Consider the following 13,046-nt stretch of genomic DNA (forward strand, 5'->3'; position numbering starts at 1 on the left):
TTTTTTTTTTTTTTAAGCAGCAGGTATAGAGATACAAATATGCTTTTGTTTCATCGCATGGTTCAGGGGTTCCCAAACAGTAGTCTCTGCAGGGCTCCAAGCCTTAACTAGCCATTGGAATTCTGTAGGCCTATCAGGCATTAGCTTTAGGTTGGCTGGTGAAGCCAGTGTCTGAGTATATGTATATTTAAAAAAAAAAAAAAAAGGTAGCCATGAGACAGGCCTTGGTATTTGTCTCCTTTATCGTTGCCATGATGAAGAATAATGTCATATTTATTGCTATTTCAGTAACAAAAAGCAGTACTCAGGGCCCCATTGTGCTACATAGATACGCTTATGTAGTCAGAAGCTAAATTCTGAGCGTTAACTTTAGAGGGTTGTGAAGTAAATAATGCAGTGACATTACATTACATGCTAACCATGGTAATGTCCTCTGGTGTCTGATGTAATGGCCATGTTCAGTTTGGGTGAAATACATAAGTAACGGCTAGGGACAGAAATTACATATAAAACACTTCAAGTGATCTGAAACTGCTTTAAACCTGTAACAGAACAGAAGTTCAGGGCATGTAAACCACTTCCAAAATGGCCAAAACCGGTTTAAGATAAACCTGGTTGGATGTAGTGTCAGACTTAACTGATTTAGGTCAAACCGTTTTATGGAACTTCTGTCCCAGATCCCTTCCTGATTCAAGTTAACTCACAGTCCCTCAGCATCCCAGAATGCTTTGCAGCTCTGAGCTATGCTGTCTGCTCCAGTGGAGCAGGGCTGACCCCTTCCCCACTGATCACAGAGCTAAGGTACTAAAGCCTCAGCTCCCAGCCAACACCTGTCAACCCAGTGGGATGAGGGACCAAGGGAACAGGTCCAGACCAGTGGTGGCTATTCATTCTTGCATCAGCCAGGTGAATGGGGTTGGCATTTGCTTAGCCCCACTCCCTCCCCAGCCCCAGCCTGTGATGGGGGATCCACACTGGCCTGTCCCTTCCCTGGCCAGGTTCTGCCCAGTGCAGTGTGGGGAAACCACCACCGAGAGCTTTTCACTCTCCACAGCCTGGCTTACCATGCTGGGATCAGATTCTGGGAGAGATTCTCAGTTGGCTGTCCCTTCCCTGTGGCTGACAGCAGGGGGGAGGAAAGGGGGACGACATTTGCCGAGCAGCCAGTCAGGCCTGGGTTGCCACTAGGCTGGGTCCAGCAGCCTTAGGGAGCTGGCCATTGAGGGGTGGTGTGTGAGAGCACCCCTATGCTTCTGACCTGGGCTAGTGCAAGCTTCTGTCTGTCTTGGCCACCCAAACACTGAACATCACTTCACTTTGTAATCGGTTCAAGCTATGCAGCTTAGAAAAACATGAAGATTGAACAGATTCCACCTCAGGCTTTTTGAACCTCTATACTTAACATTCATGTTTTAAATTCTAGACTGACTCAAAATCAGAGCAATTCGCAAAATTAAAATCTCTTTGGGAAATACAACCTAGAAGTATCCTGGAGCAAGAATTCCAGTTTTAAATTGTTACTTTCCCATTAATATTTAGATACAGACTTTATTTTGATTGATAAATAGATGTCACAGAAGTTCTAAATTTTGCAATTTTCAAGAAATTTACAAAACAATGTAGCATTTTTGTAAAACTTCCACTATTGAACAATCTGTTTAAAGGGCTGAATGCTATTTCACCTATTAGATGACTAAATGAAATTGTATGCTACCTTGCTTGAGTCCTTGAAAAGCTGTTACTGCACAAGGTGGGTTGGGTCCCCTTCCCCTTTGCTGCTTTTTGTGACTTAGATTTAAAGTTAGGATGAAGGCACATTTTTAAAAAGAATAACAAAGCAGCAAACAAAAACCGTATCCCACTTTTTCAAACTTTGTATCTCTACAGTAAAGATATATCTTTAATTGCAAATTGTGACCTGTGTAAAGTCTTAATTCATTTCCTTCTGTGTCTTCAACAGAAAAAAGAAACAAAAAAATCCCAACTTTGTTTATTTAAGGCAGTGATTTTAAACCATCTTTTATTCAAGGCACCCCTGAGAAAATGCCTGCTCTTAGTTTTCACTCATTTTTTGACTACAGAAAAATAATAGAATAATTTGTCTGTTGCAGATAACTCAGAAAAACCATAACAGGTCAGAATGTTTTAAACAGTAGTCCTATTTCATTCCTCTTTGAAATCTCTTATTATATTTTCTGTATCCACTAATGTGCATGAGGTTAAAAAGACACATATCTTAGAGTATTAAGTTCTTCTGAGGACCCTTTCCACATGCTTCCCTAGTTGCAACATTTTTACAAAACTGAGACAATATTGAACAAAAAGGTGGTATGTGGTAGAAGCAGGATCCTGGGAGGTTGTCTAGAGTTGCTTGAATTCCACTGCTTCAATTCAATTCCTGGGTCCATTTTATCTTCCTGACTTTATCACATGGTTACTTTTGGCTTAATTATACTTCTGTTCCTGTTCTAGTGATAAATCTTTCCTGTTATCACAGTAATTTAAAAGACAGTTGCTATTGATTAAAAGAGGAGATTGTAGCCAATTTATTATCACAATGTGAATGCCAAATACCATTCTAATTCTCAATTTTGTAATTTTAGATCAGGTGGATTTGAACCATAAGCACCCTAACTCTTAAACATAAACAGATGCATCTTATCATCTTATAGAAATGTAAAGCAATAAGGTATATACAGGTGCCTTACTTCAGTGCAGTGGAATGATGTACTTAGGAAATACTGTGTGGCTGATTAATATTTTATAAATTACAGACATACAATCTGACATTTTAAAGAAACTATTCAAGGGATGAGTTTATAAATTGTATCATTACTGATTTCTGTCCTATTAATACTATTTTATTGTATTGTATAGACATGTTGTATTACTTTGACAGTTTATATGAATACATGTATGCTTGTTTGTGTATGCAGTGTTTCTGACTTATCTTTATAATGGGTTTCTTGTCACAATTTAATATATCGGACAGGCAGACAAAATATTTTATTAATTGTTTAAAACATCATCAGAAATCCTTTAAGTAAAAAGCAGCCTGATGCACACTTTAGTATAGACTTTTTTCTGTAACATGCATAGTAGAAAAAAAGTACATTTTAAATAAAGTTATTATTCTCACATAAGGAAACCATACCCTGGCCATCTGGTATCAGACAATTTTTTTTTTTCTCTAGCATTCTCCCACAGTATTAAAAAATTTGAGAGATGTTTTGCTTACTAGGAGGTTGTTGACATTTTTTAAGATCTCTGGTTACAGCCATTTTTAATATCTTTATTTGTTAAAAGTTGGTTGATTCATATTTTAGCATAAGGGATAAATTAAGGAATATGGGAGGAAATAGAATAAGACATCATTGGAAGAGGTGCTTTCCACTCATCTGCTACACAGGATATGCCCAGTGGTGCATCCTATAGTAACCACATCCAAACAACATAAGAAACTTGTCTTTCTTTTCAATTCCTAGGTTTTGCCAGCATATGGAATTGTTATATTTTTCCAGATAACCAATTCCCAATCAGGCTATACAGTGTTTCACATGGACAGCACTTTCAGAGAAGCAATTAGAACTGGCTAGTTAGGGTTTGTGTTGCACTCTACTGCAACCTACTTTTTGCACTCTTGGAGACGACAAGTTGCCACCTGCTTAGGGCTGTCATAGTAAATGTTATTTCAGATTTGCATGACGCTTCTAAGGTAAGATATTGATGCTGGAGGCTCAGTTTCCAGGAGTCTGCAGATATCACACAACTTTGTTCACAACTTAGTGACTTTTTGGTCACTCAACAATCCCAGTATTTAGACAAGTTTAGCACATGGTTGAGGGGGAGAGAAACTGGCTGATTTTAAAACCTAATAAAACACAGATTATGCTGGGTAGTAGCAAGAAGCAATGTAAGACTTTATGCTGTAGAATCAAGTGGTGAGGCTAGTTTGTAGGTTTAATTCCTTGTTTTCATCTAATTTTCATGCAGCTGCATTTATACAAAATAGGTTCAGCCATTTTTGGTTGGAGAGAGGGACAACTTGCCATCCATGTGGTTGATAGTCATTGGCATCATTATTATGACCTTGGTCATATTTTGCTTATAATACAAGGAAAAATATATTATAAAAGCAGATGGAGTATTAAAATAAGATATGAAACAAATGATATCCCACCTTATCCTCGCTTACTAAATGCTTGCCCAAACAAGGTGATCTTACGGTGTCCAGGCTCAGGCTCCAGCGGGTCTTCAGGGGGAGAACATTGCAAAGCTGAAGAGCAGCTACTGAAGATGACCTCTGACTAATCTCATTAGCATTAACCCTGAAGTAAGAAGGGTTATCATGGGAGTGTTTTCACCACATATATTTTTTCACTGTGTGATCATACAGACCTTGCAGTTATAATAGTTTTACAAATAGTATCCTTTTATGTCTTGCATATCTGGCCATCCCCATCCAGTTAATGTAGCAGCTGAGTTAATGAGCAGCTGCAGGTCCTTCATATTGGCAGTCCCTTAGAGTTTTATCAGAGGGAGAAGCCGCTTTTGTAACTGAACTGTCTATCAGGAGAATGGACTTTTGGATCTGCCCTCTGGTTACTAATGAGGAATTTAAGCCCAAGTTCTTAAATCAGAGGATCTTACATATTCCTACTAGAGACAGTTACTTCATTCCTATTTCATCAGAAAAATCAGCCAAATAGACCTGATCCATTCTATTGGCATTTCTTGGCATAGTTCATTTAGGTTGCACCAAAGAGAAGTATTTGTTTAACTAAAAATTGACAACAATGTCTTGTCTGAAATGTTGTAGTAAAGGTTTTCTCACTCAGAGATAGTAAACTTTAAAAATACTACTCTGAAAATTAATTTACCTTCTCAAGAATTAATGTGTCAAATTTTGTAGAAAATTTGGCCATTACAAATAACTATAATATACAATCCATCCTGATCTAGAGACACACTGCTACCCTTCCATACCCCCTTAACACTGAGGAAGGAGTAACTGTGCCAGGCTTATAATCACTGCACATTATATGTACTGGCACTAAGTGGACTGTACTATTTTGAAGGGGGGTGTCTTGTAACTCACTACCATCTTGCATCACCACATAAGCCAGGGTATGATTCATTTCTAAAATATAACATTAACTATGGAGTTTCAACTTCAGTTGATGTTGCATAAATAAACCTTGTAAAAATGCATTTATTTCATATTTGGATATCTTGCCTGTGTTTACAAAATATTTGCTAACATTGCTTTTCTCCCTTTGAATATATGCAGAGTCACTTTCAAGACTCAGCATTTCATAATGTGGAAGGAGGGCTGAGAATTAATTTCATATTATCATATAGTGTTTATATTATAAACAGCCTAATCTGGTGTCTTTAAGGTACCAGTGAAATTTTCTTGTGGGGTTTTTTGTTGTTATTGTAATTATCACCATGTAATAAATAGACCACCAAATTTGGCAAGATTTAAAGAGTAGTATTCAGTTGAGCATACTTTTCCTTATAGTGAATACAGAGGGATTACATTTTAAAGATCTCTGATCCTCTCATAGTATGCTAGTTCTAAATAATAGCAGGTGGAAGGAGGAGTTTTGCTTTCAGTGAAAATGGATAGCCAGTCCCTGCAATTGCACATTGAATCAGATAGACAGAGACAGCTGCAGAAGGAAGATATGCATAGCAAAAACCAGATCAATTGGATTCAGTCACATCCAAATGAAATTACATCAGTCAATAACCTTCCTTTCAAGTGACTGAAATCTTTCTGGCCCAAATTTTTTTGTCAGGTTACTCAGTTTTGCCAATGATTAAAGTATCTTGAAATTGCTTCGATAACATCAAGGACCTTGTTGTGACAAGGTCTGTAAATGCAGTCTCTTAAAAGAGAAAGCTGGGCTTCATGTAAAGTATTGAGTGTATTGACTGAAATATTTTCCGTGAGTCTTTAGAAGCTCTTGTTCACAAAGACATCATAGAATGAAGGAAAACTACACTTTTCATATTGAAAGAATTCAATTCCCTGGTCTGATATCTATATTTTATTTCATTCTATGTAAGTGGGTGTATTTTGGGGTTTTTTTAAGAATCATGCATTTATGTTGAAGTGAAAATAGTACAGTATAGTGTTTGAAATCCACAGTTCTATAAATCAATAGATGATCTTATTTTTAACTCAGTATGTTTATACAATGACCCATTTTAAAGGTCACCATTTGTTAATAATTAGCATAATGAATTAAAGCAGTTGCATTTTCTTTTCTCAGTACTTTATGAATGCTGGTATTTGATACTATAAATAAGGTTTTTTCCCCCAGTCTGATCACTCTGTGTGTGTGTGTGTGTGTACACACACACGTTAACATAAGATTTTTATATAAACAAAATCATCTAGATTGAGATTATATTATCAAATACAGTTTTGTACTAGTTAAGGCAGCATTTTTAACTGATTGCAACAGTTGTTCCTTAGTGAGACTTATTTCAGTATGCTGCCTAAGAAATATATTGTATATCATTGGGTTTTATGTATATGTGTATATATAAAAGATTTTGATTCTTGGAAGTGCTGAGTTCTCACAACAACCATGAATTCCACTAAGTATTATAAATACTTGTTACATCTTAGAATCAAGAGGCAAATATTGTTTAGACAGGAGAAAGTGAGCTTTTAAAAGATGATGTTGGCTAGTATTTTAGGCTACTTACCATCTAGCATAGATACCTGTAGTTTACCACCTTTTAAAAACATGTCAGTTTGTCATAGCCAGCTCTTTTGCTGTGGTTAATGGTTTCAATTCCATTCTTGTCCACTGTCCACTACTGTGATATCCCATCTAAATATTCTCTCCTCCATGCCCCAATGCATCTTGAAATTCGTCAGAGTATGCAAGAGCTGGCTGCTGTACTTCAAGGGAGCAAGATTTACCTGTGTGACCCTTTATTACACAAACCTGCTTAAATTTGCACACTTTATTCAAAGATTTTGCTTATGGTTGAAAGTTTATCTCCCATAAAATTCTTCACTCCCCTTCTCACTCTAAAACATTATTCTTCCAAAAACAAGGTAACATAGTATTTTAAAAAGTGTCTACAAATGAATAGGGATCCTTTCATTTTCCTACTAGCTTAAAACTTTATATAATATTAAACCCACTGTTCTGTAAATGTTGTATGAAAAGATCAAATCAGAAGGGTCTGTGATCCATCCCCTCCAAAATCTCGAAATAAGTTGTTCTATCATCTGTTTCAAAATTATTTCAGAGGAGATTTTACATAAAAACTACATATTGTTGCCTGACTGAGGGAAAAGGGGATTGAAATAGCCAGAAGTGTGTGCTCTAGGGGGTAATGATTTTCGCTGTGTGCTTCCTCCTGTCTCCCCAGAATATTAAGGAAAAGTATCTTATCCAATTCCAAACAACTTTGAATTTAAGATGACTGTCACCCCCCCCAATAACTAGTTTCTGTATGTGAAAAATTATAAATTCGTTAAAATTTTCCATGCTTAGACTCAATTTAAATTTGCATTTTGCCCCCCCCCCCCTGCAACCAATTGTTATGGCAAGAAAAGCAGCCCTTTAGGGTAAGGGACCAGACCCCTTCCCCCCTGCTCCTTGTCCCCGCCTCCCCATGCCTGCCCCTTCTGCTGTCTGCCTTCCACCATGTGCCCCCCTGCCATATGTCCTGTGCTGCCTGCCCCTCTGTGCCTCTGCCCATCCCCTGCTGCCTGCACTTGCCCCGTGCCTGCACCTGCCCCCAATTCCCTTCTTCCTCCACTCCTGCTCCCCACTGCAGCTTGCCCTCCTGCCACTTTTGTGCCTATCCCTCCCTTCTTACCTTCTGCTGGAAGCAAAAACCTCATCTTTGATTTGAGTAAATATAGTAAGTGGGGATTTGTCTTCATTTTTGTCCTCGCTGGGAGAGAAAACAGAATAATATAGTTCTTCCTTTAGAGGAACAAAAATGTATAAGAAACCTTTCTGGTTAAAATAACTTTCACCTTGCCTATTTCCACCCTATTCTGTTCTCTGAGAGGAAAAACTTCAGAGCTCTTCCTCCTGTTTCTGTTCCAGATGCTTTTATCTAGTAGGTCTCCCTTTAGCAAAGTTTAACGTTTTCTCTGAATCATAAAAAATTCGGGTTAGAAGGGACTTCAGGAGGTCATCTAGTTCATCCCCAACTACATCATCCCAGCCAAGGCTTTGTCTAGCTGGGCCTCCAAAGATGGAGATTCCCCAAGCTGTTCGCGTAACATGTTCCATTGCTTTACTACCCTCCTCATGAGAGAGTTTTTCCTAATCTCTAACTTTAACTTAAACTTTTGTTGCTACAACTTGATACCATTGTTCATTGTTTTGTTATCTGCCACTACTGAGAACAGTTTAGTTCAAGGGTTGGTAGGATTTTTGGTCCAAGTGCCAAAAACACCCCAACCTTGACTTTATAAAATGTTGGTGTGCCAGGGGTAGATGGAGGAGCTGTGAGGGACCTGATGCTTGTTGTGGCAGTGCTGCCCTGGCCCCTTTCCTGCCATCTACCCAGAGGCACATGTGCACCTGCCACCAGCAACAAGCCAGGCCAGGCTCTTTGTAACCACTCTTCAGGTAGTTGAAGGCTGCTATTAAATCCCCTTTGTCCTCTCTTCTCCATAATAAATAAGCCCAGTTTCCTCAGCCTTTCCTCACAAATCATTTGCCTCAGCCCTCTAACCATTTTCATTGCTCTCCACTGGACTCGCTCCAGTTTTTCCATATCCGGTCTGTACTGGGGCTTCAAAACTGGACACTACTCCAGATGTGGCCTCACCAGTGCTGAATAGACGGGAATAATCATTTCCTTCAATCTGCTGGTAATGCTCCTGCTAATGCAGCTCAGTATACTGTTAGTCTTTGGCAACAAGGGAACACTGTTGGTTCGTATTGAGCTTATTGTCCACTGTAATCCCCCCCGTCCTTTTCTGCAGAGCTGCTGCTTAGCCAGTTGGCCCTCAGCCTGTACTTATGCATGGGGTTGTTCCACCTAATTGCAGAATTTTGCACTTGTCCTTATTGGACCTCATGAGATTTCTTTTGGTCCGATCTGCCAATCTGCCTGCCTTTGAACCCTAGCCCTACCCTCCAGCCTATCTACTACTCCCCCAGCTTGGTGTCATCTGCAAACTTACTGAGGGTGCACTCCATTGCATCTTTCTGGTTGTTGATGAAGATATTGAACAAAACAGGCCAGACTGGCCCCTAGCCCAGACTGACTCCATTTGATATAAGCTGCCAACTAAACATTAAGCCGTTGATTACTACCCTTTCAGCCTGACAATCCAGACATTTTTCTGTCCACCTTACAGGCCATTCATCCAATCCATACTACCTTAACTTGCTTGTAAGAATGATGTGGGAGGCCATATCAAAAGCCTAGCTAAAATCAAGATATAGCACATCCACTGCTCTTCCTGCATCCACAGAGCCAGTCATCGCATCATAGAAAGCAGTCAGCTTGGTCAGGCTTGACTTGCCCTTGCTGTATCCATGCTGACTGTTCCTAATCACCTTTTCCTGCAAGTGCTTAGAAGTCTATTCCTTGAGACTACTAGTAGGAATTTAAAATTTAAAATTTAAAAATTTAAGTAGGAAAAACTGGCTGCAGAATTGTATTTGGTGACAACATTTCCTGGATACATCAAAATGAAAGACAAGAATGCACAAGGGAAAGTCATATCACTCAATATGATCAAACTACAGGCAAGTGTTTTAATAGCAAAACCAGAGAAGAGGCATATTGAGGTTCCACAAATCATTAAAGTCAGTAATCAGTTTCAGTTTGTGGATAAGAATGAGTTCTTGTTTGTATGTTTGTCTTCTGTTGACATGATTCATTTCATGTTTGGGTTACTTCTATATGTAGAGAAAGTAGAGCTGTGTGAAGCTTCAGTCCCTGATTTGATTCAGTTGAGATTCAGCCTGATTCAGTGGCTGAATCTCTGAATCTGAATTGAATCAGAGGACCCTTTAATCTCTCCAAATCAAATTGGAACCCTCTGAATTGATTTGGAAAGATGCAGAGATTGAGACAGACACGGCTTTAAACGTTTTTTCTACATACCTCTAGGCAGCAAGCGGCTCATGAATGCTGCGATGCTAGGTCACATAGAGCATCCCACAGAAGCACTGGGGGCTCCCCAGCATGCTCAGCAGCGGACCCAGAAGTGCACCAGAAGTGCTTCTGGTCCACTTCCGGGTCCACCGGGGAGTACGTGGGTCCCACTCCGGCTCAGTGGCTGGTGCCTTCTGGGTCTGGAGGGGGGACCCAGGGTCCCCCTGCGGTTGATCCCCGAGCCGGGGAGGCATGGGGGATTCCCCCCAGTGTGCTCCCTGGCAGACCTGGAAGTAAAGTGGAAGTACTTCACTTCTGGGTTCACCGCTGAGCATGTGGAGAGCCCCCTGCACCCCTGTGGGATGCTCCATGCCCCCCAGCATCACAGTGATCATGAGCTGTGCTGGTACCTCGAGGTATGTTTAAAAAAAAAAAAAACCCCTCTTAAAGCTGTGTCTATGTCTGAATTGCTGATTCTTCGAATCTGCATCGAATCTTCAGGTTCAGATTTGGCTGAATCGAATCAGGGACAGTGATCCGAATCAACAAATCAAATCACTGTCCGTGATTCAGGCCGAATCCCAATTGAATAAGGCCTGCTTCGCGCACCCCTAGTAGAAAGGCATTTTTTTCTTCGAATAATCAGTTATCAATTAAGTGGGGGTTTTGTATGAAATAAATAGTTGACACAGCCCAAGCTGTACATGTGAAATTAGAGTGTAGTTCGTTAATAGTTTATTTTAAAGATGAAATTATTTCTTTTTTTAATATCAGTACCAAGGTAACAACAATAACAAATTTTCGTCAAAAGTATGCAAGGCACAGAAATGTTACTATAGATCCCATGTTGCTATTTTTATGCATATGCTGTTCATAACTTTTACCTGTTACCGCTCCTCTTGCATGAATGTAGATTCTTCTACAGCTCATTAAAAATATACTTTCTTTATAGGCTTCCTGCAGTTCTAGAGGATTTATTCAGTACTGTTTCATTTGCGAGCTTATTAAGTCATAACTCAATATTAAATACTAAATTCAGTTCAGTGCACTTGATTTAAAGATCCAGCCACATCCAGGTTGATCAAGTTCAAATGAGATGGGAGAAGTGAAGTGGATTTACATGTTACCCCCCCCCCCCCGCCACAACTGCACATCAAAGAAATGGCCCCTTAAATCCAATATTATGTGAATATTGCTTCAAGCAAACTGCTAGTGAAATCTGTGGCAAAACATTCCTGTCAGGTTTTTTTCAGGGGCTAATTTTTCTTTGACCCTTGCCCGATAGCAGCTTCCAGCCTCATTTTACTCCTTTCCATTTTTTAATTTAATTAAAATAGAATTGCAACATACAAATAAACTCTAAAACTGTTATATTGGAATTTCTGTATAAAAATTGATATGAGACTGCTCTGAGAGCAGATTCAGAGAACACTAAATATCTGGTGAAAATCCCATGAAGCTGTCCATGTATTTGTATTTATTCATTAATCTCTTATAGTGCAATAGGTTCCTTTTTTTTTTTTTTTTGGAAAGAGTGGAAAATGAGGCTCACTAAAATTTACCAATGTCCATAGGGAAGTGAAGAAAATAAAGAAAATACTATCAAGAGTAAAGTTTAGTATATGTAGCATGCAGCTGTTAGTAGAGGGAGAAAATCCAAATAAAACTGTGAAGACAACACAGATGAGCAAATAACAGAGGAACTGTGAGCCAGAAATCTTTTTAAATGGTTGGCTCAAAGAGGCAACCATGTTAAGAGTAGTTTAGATACCATAATATTTAATAAGCTGAGTAGAAAGAGTTGATTTTCTCTTGAGAGCAGAGCTACAATAAAAATTAAATAAACTTATTTCTGAACCTCTTTCTATAAAGCAAGCATCTTCTCTCGTTTAAAACAAACCACCCAAAAAGCATAGACACTTGGTTATGGTTTCAAATATGAGGAAAATTATAACGTGTATGGTCATATCTGTCTGAATGCAGCCATTGCTTTTTTGATCAAAACCTTTTCTTTGATCAAAGTCTTTTCTCTACGGTTCTATGGGTAGCTTCTGTTTTTGACCTGTAGAAAAAGGCCCTTATGAGCATGTCATTAGTCTTCAACTGTCTATTTGGATCTGACCATACATATTAACTGCATCTAGTATGGTGTTAAAATGTTTCATAAGACAGAAAGCAGAGCTGCTATGATCTTTAAATGTTAATATTCTTTTCTTATCACTTTACTGTGTAGATACCCTTCATGAGACACCACTCTGCCACAACTCATCCTCAGAAGCAATCCTGGAAACCTCTTTAATAAATGTGATTTTTTAAAATGTGGATAAAATCCTCAATAGAGTACATAAAGTAAAGGAAAACAGCTATCTTGTCTTTTCCATAAGCTTATTATGACAAAAAGTTGAGTTTGCTTGTCAGGTTTGGATAGAATGTAATTGATTGGTTTGTTACTTGGACTGACAAGGCAGTTAATTTGCTTGCAGTTTTTTGCACTAATCAGGAACATTTGATATGTGCATTGTTGGAAAATACCGGATAAATGTCTTGTCAGAATTGTCCTATTAAGTAATGTCTTTTTCCCCTGTGCTTCCTTGGCAAATGATGATATACAGTACTTGGATTCAGTGAAGAGTGACAGAAGCCTATGGGACTTAAATGCTGTGTGTTCCTCTGTGGTGGTGGTGAATGAAAAAAGCAACGCTTTGCTATCAGCCTGCTGCTCTTCTTTTACGCAGTTTAATAAGACTATTCCTATTTTAAAAACTGCCTTATACATAGACATTTATTTAAAGGATTGTTTCCACTAAATGTTGAGTACAGTGGCAATGAGACGTGTAACACAGTTGATAATTTTTAATTTTGAAATAATAGACATGCTACAGAACAAGTGATTTTTTTTTTTTTTTTTTTTTTTTTTTTTTTTTTTTTTTTTTTTTTTTTTT

The 13,046-nt window shown here is 38.6% G+C and overlaps 1 protein-coding gene across 5 annotated transcripts in view; it reads left to right on the top strand.

Moving 5' to 3' along the window:
• Positions 1–13,046, top strand: part of PHF14 (PHD finger protein 14) — a 364,911-nt gene that overhangs the window by 219,399 nt on the left and 132,466 nt on the right. The window contains exon 17 of one of the 5 annotated variants that reach the window (XM_019508488.1): positions 12,338–12,968. The exons of the other annotated variants lie outside the window; for them this stretch is intronic. Coding sequence (XP_019364033.1) covers positions 12,338–12,350 — 13 coding nt within the window. The 3' untranslated portion in view covers positions 12,351–12,968. Of the gene's footprint in view, positions 1–12,337; positions 12,969–13,046 lie in introns of those variants that run through there. 5 annotated transcript variants of the gene reach the window in all.

The sequence above is a fragment of the Gavialis gangeticus genome, unplaced genomic scaffold (assembly GCF_001723915.1).
Source record: "Gavialis gangeticus isolate Ggan-Ray unplaced genomic scaffold, GavGan_comp1, whole genome shotgun sequence".
In the NCBI taxonomy this organism is placed as follows: domain Eukaryota; kingdom Metazoa; phylum Chordata; order Crocodylia; family Gavialidae; genus Gavialis; species Gavialis gangeticus.